At 47.3% G+C, this 15,064-nt stretch overlaps 2 protein-coding genes across 7 annotated transcripts in view; one reads left to right on the top strand and one right to left on the bottom strand.

Moving 5' to 3' along the window:
- The window catches only part of LOC108351510 (uncharacterized), a 53,229-nt gene extending 44,218 nt beyond the window's left edge, over positions 1–9,011 (bottom strand). The window contains exon 1 of one of the 4 annotated variants that reach the window (XM_063264664.1): positions 7,197–9,011. The gene's annotated coding sequence lies outside the window, so the exon portion shown is untranslated. Of the gene's footprint in view, positions 1–6,995 lie in introns of all 4 variants that reach the window. The other 3 variants (XM_063264661.1, XM_063264663.1, XM_063264662.1) reach the window with 3 other exon arrangements.
- Positions 9,012–9,261: 250 nt separating this feature from the next.
- Ly6i (lymphocyte antigen 6 complex, locus I) lies at positions 9,262–14,680 on the top strand. 3 transcript variants are annotated; one of them, XM_006241766.5, is made up of 5 exons: positions 9,262–9,339; positions 9,659–9,768; positions 12,038–12,135; positions 13,085–13,204; positions 14,075–14,680. In XM_006241766.5, exons 3-5 carry the CDS (start codon positions 12,066–12,068, stop codon positions 14,290–14,292), a joined length of 408 nt encoding a protein of 135 aa, XP_006241828.1. In that variant the 5' UTR covers positions 9,262–9,339; positions 9,659–9,768; positions 12,038–12,065; the 3' UTR covers positions 14,293–14,680. The 3 variants fall into 3 exon arrangements, with proteins under 3 accessions (XP_006241828.1, NP_640350.1, XP_006241827.1); NM_139257.2 differs by lacking the exon at positions 9,262–9,339 and having other exon boundaries at positions 9,695–9,768; XM_006241765.5 differs by lacking the exons at positions 9,262–9,339; positions 9,659–9,768 and adding an exon at positions 11,705–11,788.
- The last annotated feature ends 384 nt before the right edge of the window (positions 14,681–15,064 follow it).

Genomic DNA, 15,064 nt, shown 5'->3' with positions numbered 1-15,064 from the left:
TATTCACCCCTAAGATGACTGCCATAAATTCTTGAGATTGTTGGACAAAAAGCCTCTCCCATGAATTTACGGCACAGGAAGATAACGTTCAAGGGATGCCTCAGCTCCAGCAGATACCAGTCATCTCCTGAGCCAATACCCAGTGTCTCCACCACCTGACCTCATCGTCAGATGAAAGAGAATTAATAAACTAAGCCTTTAATCCCAGCACTTGGGAAGCACGCCCAGGGAGATCTATGAATTTGAGACTAGCCTTGTCTACAGAGCGAGTTCCAAGATATCCAGGGCTACACTGAGAAACCCTGCCTTGAAAAAAATCAAGAGGGCATGGGAGAGAGGGTAAATACAAATAATTTTATAAGAGGCTCTGATTCACCTTAAGAGACAGCTTTCCATAAGTGGGCCTAAACAAAACCCATACATCTGACCTTTCTGTATTTGGTATTTTAAATTTTAAGGAATGTGTTCTTTTTCCATTTGGAAAAATTGGGGTGTTTCTAGGGAAACAGGAGGTGTGATCCAGAATTGATCATAAGAGTCAGGCTGTCCTTAGGGGCTTCTAAGCCTCATAGTATCATTTCTAATGTTTAAAGAGGGGAGCGGGGTTGCAATAGCCAGAGGAACCGAGTAGAATCCTCCTTCAGGCAAGAGATTCATTAATACCAGCAGGCAGCCTAGCAAAGGTAGAAGCTCTGCTCTTCTCAGATAAAGTGCCTCTATTAATGGTTTTTTGTTTTTTGTTTGTTTTTTTGTTGTTGTTGTTTTTTTGGTGAGGGGAGGTGTCCCAAGCCAAACGAGGGGATGGTAGAGCATTGCCCATATCCAAGTCATCTCTCAGAGCACCACCGCAATGCCTCTCCCTGATTTTTAGTGCCTTCTTTCTGTTTCCCTCTTAGACTCGGAATAGTCTTGCTACCTTGCATGGTTCCTCCTCAGATCTGAGTCTGTCCTTTAATCATCCCTTACAGGAGATCCCCACTTTTTGAGGGCCTCCCTACCTCTGTGTTCCTGTTATAATTGTTCCCCAGGCCACCCTTGCTGGACTTGTACTGCAAAACAGAAAGGTAACATAGGCAAACTAACAGGATGTCACCTAGCATTAGTTTCCAATCAGGCATCAGCATCTTCACCGCCGGCCTCAGGGACTCACCAACACCCCACCCCTACACCCCTACCCCTGGTCAACCTCCAACATGAGATCTGTCATATGGTGTGACTTCATGACATCCTTAGCTTAGATCAGAACACTTTGGATCTCTGGACAGCAGAGGTGAGGAGGGAATTGGATCTTGTGTCATCCTGGAGGAGGGATGGACAAAATATTAAGGCCCTTCATGACTCTGCCACAGTTCGAGGTCCCAGTATCCCTTCAATGATCCTGCCTCTTGGTACTCAACCTCCCTCAATTTCTCCCTCTTGCCCTTGATGGGTAGCCATTGGAGCCTCCCTGCCCCCACCAGCGGGGACTCAGTTATTCGTTGGTGTTGAGGGGGACCCATACCTGAGGGAGAACAGGCGAGAAAGAGGAGTGAGACCAAGCAATGTCCTTGTCAAGATCTGTTTATTGAGAGGAATGTACAGCATTTAAAGCTCTGAAGCAGGAACTGAAGCTTAGGGCAGGAGGAGTACTGGGAAGTGCCCAAGAACATAAGGTGAATCATTAAACCGCAAGATGTTCTTCTTCTTTGAAAAGGTCAAGCCCTTCTCAGGAATCTGCTCAGGCCAGGACTCTAGCCTTGCCCAGTCCTGCAGTCCGGTCCCAGTATCTCCCCCTTTCTTTAACTATCAGTGGGAGGAAGGTCTGACTAGGCTATATGGTTTGCATCCACGACCAGCACCTATAAGGAATTGGTGAAACCCGTGTCTTAGGCTACACAGGTTGTCCCCATGTCTGGCACTCTCACTTAGGTTTTATTATTCTTGCCAGGGTGGAAGTAGTGGTCTGTAATTGGTCAGACATGCTTCACAGAGTGCCCAGCTCGGTCATGGCGAGCCACTCTTGCAGTTAAGACTGCACCCCGATGGCTAGGAACAATCTTATGCTTTAACACACCATTCTGGGCTATATGTGTGTGTTTTGTGAGGGTGGCTGACCCAGATCCTGGATCTGGCACTCTCAGTTAGGTTTCATTATTTCCTCCAGGGTGGAAGTAGTGGTCTGAGATAGATCAGACATGCCTCACAGAGTGCCCAGCTCAGCCATGGTGAGGCACTCTTGCAGTTAGGACTGCACCCCAATGGCTAGGAACAATCTTATGCTTTAACACACCATTCTGGGCTATACGTGTGTGTTTTGTGAGAGTGGGCGACCCAGATCATGGACCTGTGCTAATTCCGTTGTAGGGTTACTTCACAGAGGTGAGGTGTGTGCCTGGTATGTGGCACCATAATATTCCTGTCATTGACGCTTCCACCAGCGACTGATTTTCCAGCCTGAGTTATAGGCTGTATTTAGGATGGAGAAGTTGAGGCCAGCTGTGGGCAACCCAAGGGGAGTATCACACTCCCTGGTTATCTCAGCCTCCTCACAATGGAGGCAGTGGTAATGGACTGAGACCTGCTTGGTAGCTGAATTCACCTGGGCCTTGTTAAAATCAGTTAACTTTCTAAGCACCCATGGACCAAAGGAGACGAGTAGCAGGAGTCCTATAATGGGACCCAGGATACTGGGTAGAAGAGTGGTGAGCAGGGGAGAGGCAGAAAACCAATTTTTATACCAGGCTTCACTCTTTTCTCTTTCTCTTTGTCTCTTTTGTAGACTTTCTCTAACTTTTTGTAGGCTGTTTTCTACTAATCCTGTCTTATCAGCATAAAAGAAACACTCCTCCTTGAGGGCCGCACAGAGCCCTCCCTGTTGGAGAAAGAGAAGATCTAATCCCCTTCTATTTTGTAGAACAACCTCAGCCAAGGAAGTGACTGAATCTTTAAGATAGGTTATTCCTTGTTAAAGCTCACTGATGTCCCTCTCTATGGTGGCACTGAGCTGATGATAACTTTGTTGGGAGGTGGTCAGGGAGGCAACCCCAGTTCCTGTCCCCACAGCTGACAGGCCTAGGAGTACTGCAAGAGTCACAGCAGTGATGGGTTCTCTCTTTGTATGTGGGGAGGTGCCTCTTTCCCAGAACTGCAGGAACTCAAGATTGGGCCAGGGAACTTGTGCAGCGGTGGTGGAGTTGGCAGACACCACATCTCCAGCACCATTAAGAATCACCCAGGTAGAGTTGAAGATCTGGTAAGGTGATGTAGCAAGGGCAAACATGATGATGCTTCCAAGGATCCAGATGAAGGGGAACATGGTCAACATGGTCTGTAATTATGCATAGTTAGACTTTTCCTCAGGGTTGTCCCTGGGTGGGTTAAAGGTCTTAACAAGGCGCTTGGGTAGCCTTAACAAGGCTTAACGGGCGCCCCCAGTCTGTGAATCATAAATGCAGGCTGATCCACGTCCCCAAATGAGGACAGGATCAGGGCCATACCATTGGGATGTTAACGGGTCCTTCCATAGGACTCATGCATAATCATAAGAAGTATGGGGGTGCCACAAGAGATCTGCAGCAGTTTTTCCATCTTTGTCCAGGGTAAGGTAGTTAAGGACAAAGAGTGCATGATTTATTAAATGTTTGTGATTACCAGGAGGGGGAATAATATTCCCCCATTTGACTGTAATTTATGGATCATATTTTTAAGGGTTTGGTGAGCTCTTTCAACTATACCCTGTCCCTGAGGATTATAAGGAATGCCCGTGACATGTTTAATTCCGAGTTGGGAACAAAAGTCTTTAAAATTAGAGCTAGTATATCCAGGTCCACTATCTGTTTTAACAATCTTAGGTTGAGGTAAATCTGTGAGGCAAGCCAGAACATGACTTATAACATGTTTGTTGGCCTCCCCTATCTGCAGGGATGCATAGATAAAGCTGCTAAGGGTATCAATGGTGACATGAATATATTTTCATTTACCAAAGGGGGAAGATGGGTGACATCCATTTGCCAGAGCTCTCCAGGAACCAGCCCATGGGGGTTGACCCCTAGGTGGGGGTCAGGCAGTAGGGTCATGCAGCCTTGAAATTACGGACTATTTGGCGAGCCTGTTCACAGGTGATCTTATATTTAATCCTAAGGGTTTGTGCATTAAGGTGATGTATGTCATGTGGTTTTTGGGCAAGTGTAAGAGGTAGTGTAGAGAAGTGTAGAGAAGGCCCCCTGGGCCAAGGTCATGAGCTGGGTGACATCGGCCAAGGGGCCTGGCATTCTGGTATGTGCTCATATGTGTCCCACAAAGAAGGGGCAAGAATGCCTCTGAATATACTTTTGTAAGGGAAACAGGGGGGCAGCATTGGTGGTAGGCCGAATATAGGGCACTGTTTCTAACAGGGGGATAGAAAAGGCAAGATGAGCTATCTGCATATAGGTTAAAGGGTGCATCAGGTAGCACACGAAATACTGCGAGGATAGCTTGAAGCTCTACCAGCTGAGTGGAATCTAAAGGGGTAGAGAACTGTTGTATTTGACCATCAATGGAAAATGCGGCTTGTCCATTAGAGGAACCATCTGTAAAGACAAGGTGGATTCCCAACATAGGGTGGTCATGTGTTACCTTTGGAGAGACCACTGGGACTGTAATTTTGTGGGAAAAAAAACTGTATCAACTTATCTGAGGGTTAATGATTATCTATCTTACCCTGAAAGTCAATGCAGCTAATTGTCCATTCGTCTATATGTTGACCGAGCCAAGAGACCTGGGAGGGGCTATAGGGTAAGATTAAAGCATCAGGGTCCCTTCCAAAGAGCTTATGGGACTGTTCTCTTCCAAGACGTATGATTTGTGCCACCAGCAAGGGATAGGTGGGAAGGACCTGAGTTGAGGAGGCGGGCAAATGTATCCAGTAAAGAGGATATTGCTGCCAAAAAAACTGCATCATTGGAAAATGTCGAGAATACCAGTGAAAAAAATCACAAGGAGGAGGTTCCTGCTTCTCAAGATTGTTTAACTTTATGGTCCGCTAGTTCCTGGGAGAAGTTTCCTGCTTCTCAAGATTGTTCTCTAAGGTTTTAATCTAACTTCATGGTCAGCTAGTTCCTGGGAGAAAGTTGCCGAACCAGCTGATGTAATTACCCATTCTATAGCCCTAGGAGAGGCTTCCTGGAACATACAATTGTGGGGCCTAACCTTTTTTTTTTTCTTCTGCTCTAAACTTTGTGTCTAGGGGGGCAACTTTAAAACTTTTACCTTTAATTCCCCACTTCTTCTAGTGGCTAGTTCTAATCATAGAACTAAATTAAAACATGATATTGCTGATGTAACATCAAAATCTGAACAGCACTCTAAGAAAGGTCCCATAAGGGAAGATATCAGAGTAGTCATCCAAGGAGATCTACTAAACCAGCTCTCGAACCATCCCTGATGCACTTCTTGGTCTCTCTGTCTTTTGTCTAACCTTTTTCTAAGTTTACTCATGGAGTCCTTAACTACTCCTGAATGGTCTACATAGAAGCAACATTCTTCTTTTAGTGTAGCACACAGACCTCCTTTTTCAAGGAATATCAGGTCTATTCTTCTCCTATTCTGAAGAACTACCTCTGAGAGGGAGGTTAGGGATTCTTGGAGGTCAGCTAAAAAGTCTTTTTTACTCTTTTTATATCTAAGTCAATGGCAGTTCTGAATTCTCCATAATCCTTGTGTTGCAGGGCAACAGCAGATGTCCTTGTAGCTGCCCTTGCAGCACCTAGACTCAGCCTTAAGATAGCCCTAAGTAATTCTCAACTCTCTTTTGTGTCTTACTAAGTCTTTAGCATTAGGATTCTATCAGGACACTATCTGAACCTACACACAAAGGTCATGACTGCCTTTTAGAACTTATACAGGTTGTGATCCCTGAGGCACAGTCCCAAGAAGTGTTAGGAGTACTAACGTATGCAATGTTACATCATTTGCAATAGAAATCAAGCCTATCCCCACACCTATCCCAATGGAACCCAGGACAAACATGAAATTCTTGTTTCTAAAGCACACTCCTCAAGTGAGCATTATAGATTTCCTGTAACAGCTACTAACAAGCATCTCACATGGGATGGTGAGAAAACAAGAAGGGAGTCCATAAAATAGAGGTCCACCGAAGAGGGCAAATAGCATTCAGTCACACAGAAAGACGATCAAAAGATTAACAGACAAAAAAACAAAAGTGAGCACAAAAACAAAAAACAAGTGGCCACTGCAAGATTGCCACAAAACTGAACTGATTCAGATGGGAGCTTCCATGAGCTTACCAAAGACAGATGAAGGGGAGCAGATTCCACATCACTTCTCCTTCCCAACCAGAACCTTCCCATTGTCAAAGTCACAAGTAACACAAAACAAAGACCTAAGACACACAGACAAAGACAACTCTAGAAATACAGATGGCCGGGAGGGTGGGTCTTTTCTCGAATCCAGGAGAATCACCAAATCCTCACCGGCACCCAGACAGGAACCTCCCAGGTGTCCCTGAGGTCCCTCACCTCCTGTGACGTCACCTCCAGGGTAGTGCAATCGGTGAGCCCCTGGCACGTCTACGCTCACACTCGTGTCTCTCCTGAGACACGAGCCTCCCTCTCAGCCTGAGATGGGAGCAACTGCAAAACCAGAACTCCAGAACTCGCGAGCAAACACAGACCCAGAGTAGCAAATACAGACCCAGAGTTTAGCCATCACAAAACACAAAGACACAAAGACACAAAGACACAGACACTATCTCCTGAATCGTAACCGCCTCGGATCCTTTTTCTTACAATAAGTCATTTCAACACTTTTCAACCTTGTCCCAAGTATAGGAGCTAATTTCTGGTCCTTCAATAATAAACCAAGGACAAATTTCTGACACAAAGACAAAAAAATTTAACGAGATCCTTTTTCTTAACTCTTACTCCCCTTTCCCTGAGAGAAGCTTTAAGGCCTTTGATAAAGACTGCTTCCTTAGACATTTTTTGCCCATTCTCAATTAGTCAGAAAACTCTTACCTGCTACGTCTTTCTCTCATGAGCGGTGAGAGCGCATAGCTATGAACACCAGATCGGCGCAGCTACTTTCACTTTATCTGTGTCGATTTCTGGACAAATACCCAGGGTCCTCAACTTCCGTAACTTGAACCCCACGTCATGTGCCACTTGCCCCCACCAGCGGGGACTCAGTTATTCGTGGGGGTCGAGGGGAACCCATACCTTCGAGAGAATGGGCAAGAAAGAAGAGCAAGACCAAGCAGTGTCCTTGTCAAGGTCTGTTTATTGAGAGGAATGTACAGCATTTAAAGCTCTGAAGTAGGAACTGAAGCTTAGGGTGGGGAGTACTGGGAAGTGCCCAAGGACATAAAGTGAATCATTAAACTGCAAGATGTTCTTCTTCTTTGAAAAGGTCAAGCACTTCTCAGGAATCTGCTCAGGTCAGGGCTCTAGCTTTGCCCAGTCCGGCAGTCCGGTCCTGGACACCCCACTCCTTCTCATCCCTTGTATTATAAAAAAAAGGTACTAATATAGCCACAGACACCATCAACCAAATTCTGGTACAATAACAAGCTATTCGCACAAACCATGCTGACACATATGACATGGCCCCATTCTGAGAAACAAAAGGGGAGATGTGGGTTCCCAAAACAGATGAGGGACAGTAGAGTGCTGACTGTTGTGTTTTACAAAAGGAAAATGAAGTCAGAGATATGTTTGGTGGAGATATGTATGGTGCTGGGGGGTGGGGGTGGGAGGTGCCTTTGCAGGCCCATGCTGAGACATCCTTTCTCCCTGAAGTACCAGCCATACAATAGGTATAGTATAGAATAGAGTTTATTAGGGCATGGGGAGGGAGTTGGGGTACTGGGGAAGAGAGAGAAGAGTTGAGGCTGTCCATGCTCACATGGAGAGAGAGGGGAGGGGAACAGGGAGAGAAGGGACAGAGGGGACAAGAGGGAGGGAGCAAGAGAACAGAGTGAGGAGGGGTGAAGCAGCCCCTTTATAGTGAGACAGGCTTACCTGGCTGTTGCCAGGTAACTGTGGGCAGAGCCTAAAAGGAATGCTAACCTTGACCATACCACTGGACAGCCCTCATAAAGCACTGCAGGTGAAAGAATAAAAAATGCAGTCAAAAAAGTCAGAAGTTTAGAAATGCTGTCTCATCCCTAAGAAGCCCTAAATTCCTCAAATTCCAGACCTTGCCCTCTACCTGTAAGTAAGTAAAAGGTCACATTTCTGGAGTCTGCTCGCACAGGAACTAGATTAAAGGACTTAAGATAAGGCCCTTAGATATGCGATTCCCAACCTAGTAAAGATAACAGAAAGCTTCTCCCAGGAACTAGCTGACCATAAAGTTAGATTAAAATCTTAGAGAACAACCTTGAGAAGCAGGAAGCTTCTCCTAGGAACTAGGGAACTATAAAGTTAGGCAAGCTTGAGACAGGAAGCTTCTCCTTGTGATTTTCCAATGATGCCATCCCTGCCCCCTTGGGTTGTGGCTTCTTCCTTTAAATACCTCTTCTCTCAGCTACTGGTCATCGAACTCCTGTGTCCCTGAGTGGGATATGAGTCTCAACCACAGTGCACTGGTTCTTATCAATAAACCTCGTGTAAATTAGAGCAAGTACGGTCTTACGTGAGTTCTTGGGGGGTGGTGTCATCCCGAGACTTGAGTGAGGATCTCCTCGCTCCGGGGGTCTTTCACAGGATTGGGTCTCTTCTCTCCTCAAAGCAGGCTTGGACCTACTCAAATCCATTGAGACCAAAGCCAAGTTATGATAAAACCAGGTGGGTTTCTGTTTCCCCACCAGAGTACTGTCTTCTTTCAACCACAGTACTGTCTGCTTAGAGACCATGTGATTGGCACCTGAAACACTTAGAAGCCTCTGCCCTCACCACCCACTTCCTCTTCTATCCCTTTCCTCCCCTTCCCCTGACTCAAACTGTATAATCCAGCCCCTCTATTTCAGAAAAGGAGCTGTCCTTTTCACACAGTCTTCTGAATCATTTATCCCCACCAAACTTACTACCCTGCAACAGCTGCTTCCCAGCACCTCTGCATTCTGAGACCACACTGGTGGGGGAAGGGCAAGCAGCACTTGGAAGAAGTACACTTAGTTAAGGAGAAACTTTTGCTGTGTGACTGAAGGCGGTGACGGAGGCATATGTGACCTTGGCTACTTAACAGAGGTCCTTCATTCTCTGTGGAGAGGCTTGGCTAATATTTGACTTGTTCAGTGTGACTGTAGTCAAGCTGCTGCCTGAGTTGTAAGGCAGGAGAGAGGGCTGAATGTGTTTTGTTTTGCATGTAGCCCTCTCTGCAGAGGGCCTGGCTTCACTCACACAAGCCTGGTAACATCTGGTACATCTAATTCTAAGAATCGGCAAGCCCACTGTTGCCCTCTCCTTAAGAGTTCATTTAGGGAGTCTGTCAGTAATTTGGGCAGAAGTCCATACTAAGGGAAGCTTACTTCCCAAACAGTGGTGCTGGGTGGAAAGTGGAGGACTCATGAGAACCCCTAGTTTAAGACTTTTAGAGAAGCAGTCTGAAGCACTGTGGTGATGTGGTCCATCGCCATCCTGGAGTAGGGATAACTTTGCCTAGGAGCCCCAGCAATGGGGTCAGAGGAGCAAAATGACGAAAGTTTTGTGATAAAGGACAGAACTCTCTATATTCACAGGGGAGGACTGTCACCTGGAGTTCCAGCCATTACTCCCTCTTGCTCTCCTCCAGCCACAAGTGGTCTCAGAAGATGCTAGAATGTAGAGGAAACAGAAGATGAACTGGCAGGTGAGACTTGGTGTTCACTTATTGGCTTGGATATTATGCGTGTTCCTGTAAGTGACCTCATCCATCATCTGTTAAGAAACCCCATAAACTCATTGGGTGATAAGAATTGGGAGGGCTTGTCACTTGGATCTGCCACCGATGCCCTGTGTTTGCAGGGTCTTGTTCTCTGCTGCTCTTTCCTTTACATAAACTTTTCTATATGCCTGGGGCAGCATGTGAGGGGAATTACAGAGAAAATTTTCCTCCCTGTTCTCTTCCTCCTACCATGGTGTGCGCTGGGTTATCCAATGTTGTTGGCAAACACGGTCTGATTGCATCATAGATTATAGGGTAACAATGAAGGGATTTTTGTAATGGTGCTAGGGTACAGGCCATGGAAGGTAACAGAATTTTAACAGAGCCACGGCATCTTGTATGAATTTCCGGGTGATGGCACCGAGTCCTTGAAGCAGTCCTCAGGTTTGGTAATCATTACCGAAAAGGCCGATACCCACTGTTCCTTCAGAATCCTGCCTTTGGTCTACAGTGTCTCTCTTTTCAATTGATCATCCTACATAACCCAGAACATTGACACTGGAGTTGAATGTACATGTGGAACCAGCCAGAAATCACGGGAAGAATGAGACTTTTGTTTCAGCCCTGTGCCTCCCATCAGGAGAATCTGCCTGATGTTCCCTGAGCCTCTGGCTTCCTTTTCTTAGCAGCCTTGCCTGCTTAAGTGGATGCACTCAGTTTCATTGATTCTGTGGACCATTTTGGGACACAGTTGTCCTCTGAGCATGCCTGTTCTTTTGCTATGTCATCCTCTCAGGATGATTTCCAGCTCAGGTCTCTTTTTGTGTCCAGCTTTCCTTCTGTAACCTGTATCAGTCAGTGCCTTGTAGAGGCTTAAGTGGGGCTACTCACTGAGCTCTAAGCTCCATGGAGTTAGGAAACTCAGACTCTGGCTTGATGTGGGCAAAAGCCCATGGCTGGGCCACAGATGTCATCAATATGTGGCTCATTAGTAAGGTTTTAATTGTTAGAATACTATGCCACATGGCAGTGACATAAAGGCCAGGGAAACTCGTGTCCTTTGGGGAAAACACTGGACTAGGACCTAATAGGTGTAGGGACAGGCAACATACAACTTGGAGCAGGGAGAATGAGCATGTGGCTGCTTCAAGGAGGCTTTTGGGCAGAGGAGTCACTGGGGTCATTCATCCTCTGCATAAGACTGACTTGTGTCATGAAAAGCATCTCTGCCTCTAGCTTCCAGATGCTCATAGCACCCACAGCCCCAGATATCACCCAAACACATCAGACTCTGCTTAGTAACTTCCACCCCAGTTGCCAGTTAGTTCTTGGCCCAGGACTCTCACATTGTGAATGCAACACGATGTTAGGGGCCTGCTCACCAGACCTAGTCTCCAACTATTAGTCAGCAGTTTACCTGCTTAGAGGAAGGAGGGCTGTGGGCTCTGAGCCACTGCAACCCATACCCCCTATTCAGAGACAGGAAAATGGCAGGTGGTGGTGGTAGAAGCAGCAGCAGCTACCGCACACCTTTGATAGCTATGGGTTCGAGCCAGCCTGGTCTCACCGAGGAAGTCGTAGGACAGCCAAAGCCACACAGAGAAACTCTGTCTCAGAAAATCCATAACACAAAAACAAACAAACAAAAACAAAAACCAAAAACCCGGAAAAAGTTGAGCACGTTGCTTCCTTCCCTTACTTTCTGAATGGTAAGCACAAGTCACACAAGGCCCCTGCCCTTCTGCCCTCTGAGTTTTCCAGCACCAAGATCCCTCACCAACTGCGTGGTCTTCCCTCCCCAACTACTGTAAATCTGGCTCCCTGAGCTAACCAACAAACCTCAGTAACTCTTAAGCAATAAACATGAGACCTGGAGGATGTAAGTCCCTAAACTCTCCTTATTCCGGATGTCAGGTGGGAGGAGCTGAGGGAAAGTAAAGTACTTATATAAGTCTTCATCTGCTAGAATTTTCCACGGTGCCTGCAACCTGGTCACAGAGAGGAAGTAAGGAGTGGTGTCAGGAGGGAGCTGATAGTTGGCAAGCACAGGGAAGAGCCTCCTGATAGGGCTGTGGGAGGCAGTTTGAGGTTAGGAAGGAAAAGCTGGTCGGGTGATAGATAAGAGATGTAGGCAGACATCTATTCCTTGGGGAAAGCTTCGTGTGTGTGTGTTGGGGATGGGGGTTGGAGGCCTGAGCTGCGTGGGAGCCCTGGGACGTGATTGAAAGTCTATTAACTGGCTCCAATTTCCAAGGTTTTGCCTGTGCGCCCCTTCTCAGAGGATGAACAGATCTTGTGCTATGAAGTCCTGTGTGCTCATCCTTCTCCTGGCCCTACTGTGTGCAGAAAGAGGTGAGGTGGAAAATGAGAGAGGGGCAGGGGGCACACTGGAGATAGAAACGGGCCTTGGGGGGTTGTGGGTACACCTGCATTTCCACTGTATGCCCAGTGCCTGAGGTGTGCTGGGGTCAGTGGATTCGGGACTGGCTTGTGGTGGGTGAAGCCTCCTGTGCTGGGGTGCTTCCTGGGTCTGTAAACTACCAGTGTCTGCCTTGCAAGCATCACCACATGCCAGAGGGACTCTCGGATAGCACTAACCCCTGCCACAAACCCTGGTCACTAGAGCGATTCTACCCTGCTGCACTTGCCTCCCAGTCGGGAAACTGACTTGTGTACACACAAAAAGCAAAGGCTTCTTTGTGGCCAAGTTGCCAAGTCAAGGGATTTGGATTCCTTAACTCTTGGCATTTGACTTTTTCTTATGCCCCAGCCAATGCTACATGAGGCCCAAATACTAGAATTTCCTTACTTTAAGAGGTTCTGAGTTCAAATACATCTATACATCTAGTTACGTCTGTATTGCAGGAAGCCTCAGCTTTGAGCTGGACTCTGGGAGGTTCAGTGCTCAGTCATCCTCCTAGACCCAGAGACAAGCTCTGCAGGTTTAGGGTGGGACAGGTCAGAACAGCCCTCCCCATCTGGCAGCCCTCAGTACCTATTTATACACCCATTCACTGCTTCAGTAGATGTTTGGTTTCTATGCCTTCCCACTATGGTGGCTAATGCCTCTTGAGGTCCAGGTCTCTCCTGTGTGGTGGCTCACTGAGACAGCAGCACCGAGCATATTTGAATGACTGTTGTGCTTGGTTCACTTCTCCTTTTGGTGGAGGTGACTGGGCAGTAGTGTCCTTGCTCTGTCCTAGTGGCCAGCAGCTGTGTGGAGGTAAAGACATTGTAGAGGAGGGGTCTGGGCTAGGAAGGGCATGCCCTAACCCTCCTCATGTATTGGCTTCTTTCTCAGCTCAGGGGCTAAACTGCTACAATTGCACGATGATCCCATTTGGTAATACCTGCTCATCAACTGCTACCTGCCCCTACCCTGATGGAGTCTGCACTATTCAGGTGGCAGAAGTTGTTGTGAGTAAGTTCCCCGTATCCTGTATTTATATGGGTGGGGGTGGCTTGGAAGAAAAAGTCTGGGTACAAGTTCTGGAGCATGGTTCCCCTCCTTCCAGGTAGATACCTTCCGATTCCCTCTCCCCAGCATGGAGATTATAACCAGCACCCCGTGCTCGGCTAGCTATTTATATGGTTGCTGGGAATTGAACTTGGGTCCTTAATGCTTCCATGTGGCAAGCACTTCACTGACTGAGCTGCTTCCACAGCACGTTGCATGTAAAGACACATGTGCACACACATGTGGATGTGCAGGCACTGGGGAGGTACAAGTGTAAGAGACCCAGAAGTTGATGGGAATCTCCTGTGACAACTATTTTATTTACTGAGGCAGGGTCTCACACTGAATTCAAATCTTTCAGGTTCAGCTTGTCTAGCCAGTGAGCTCATCTTTGGAGATCCCCATCTTTGTATTTTAAGCACAGAGATACAAGTAGGCCACCATGCCTGCCCATTTTTTGATGGGCTTTAGTGACCAGAACTGGGAGGAGGGGGTCTCACACTTGTGCAACAAGCAAGCACTTTATGCACCAACCCTCCTTACCAGCCCATGGTTTTGATCTTTGTTTCATTTCTTTGTTATTTGAGACAGGGTCTCATTCTAGCTCAGGTTTGCCCAGAAGCCCCCATGTAATCCATTGTGGAATTGAACTCATAAAAATTCTCCTGCCCCAGTCTTCCAAATTCTGGGGTTACAAGTCTGAGCTACCATGTCTGGCTTCAACATGCCTTAGAGACAAGTCTGGGCCATCCAGGCCTGGTGACATGTGGCCCATACATTTGGGTGCTTTGTTGTTCCTGCATAAGAAGTGACTCACTCCCTAATGTCTTGCAGGCTCTGTAAGACTGAAAGTAAAGAGCAATCTCTGCCTTCCCGGCTGCCCCAAGAGTCCTCAAACACCTGAGGTCCTCGGTACCGTTGTCCATGTGAATACTGACTGTTGCAATACAGATCTTTGCAACGCAGCAGGTCCCACTGGAGGCAGCACGTGGACCATGGCAGGGGTGCTTCTGTTCATCCTGGGCTCAGTCCTCCTGCAGACCTTGCTGTGATGGACCCTCCAAGGCCCTGCCACCCTTGTCCTTTTATCCTTATGTGTAATCACTCCTTCCTGGAGCCCTCTAGTGATAAATTCTGAGTAATAAAAATTCAGAGGGGGGATTGAGTGTGGAACACCTTGTTGCAACTCTATAGCCACTGCTGGATAGGTTCCCCACTCCCCTCTCTAGGGCTTTCAGATATGTACTTCCTAGAATGCCATTGTGTTGTGGTTTGCTGCTCTTGGCCCTGGAGGCAGGGGACAGCACAGGGAAGAGGCAGAAACCCAAGGCACTGTGACACCACCTCCATCCATACATAAAAATCTGGGGTTCTGCAGGGTTCCCACACATGCCTCTGAACATCCCCCTATTTGAGTCCAATAAACTCTCTGTTCTCCCAGCCAAGATCTCAGTTTTTCTTTTGCTACTCTGTGTCTGCTGAGTCCTGCCTGTCAGTTCACATCTCTGCCCTATCTTAGCTAGCTCATGTTACCCAGCTAAGAGTGGGGGACCACTTGGTTTGGGTGGGCTTCCCTCAGGACTTATGCTAGAGGAAGAAAGAGGGGGAATGAAGAGCAGTCTGCTTTATCTGCACAGGCAAGGTCTCTTGCTTGTGATTTGGCAGGAGTAGACGCCTATTCTCTGCCTTGTGAATGCTGGTGACCCTGAGTCTTCTTTATGTAACTGTCTCCTGAGCCACTTTCCTCCCCCAGCCCACACCCATTGGTGGGGATAGAACCCAGGGCCTCATGCATGTGAAGAAGCACCTTCAAGCCACACACCA

The sequence above is a fragment of the Rattus norvegicus genome, chromosome 7 (genome assembly GCF_036323735.1).
Source record: "Rattus norvegicus strain BN/NHsdMcwi chromosome 7, GRCr8, whole genome shotgun sequence".
Taxonomy (NCBI): Eukaryota; Metazoa; Chordata; class Mammalia; order Rodentia; family Muridae; genus Rattus; species Rattus norvegicus.
The sequence above is the reverse complement of the archived record's forward strand: the minus strand, read 5'-3'. Positions and strand labels throughout refer to the sequence as shown.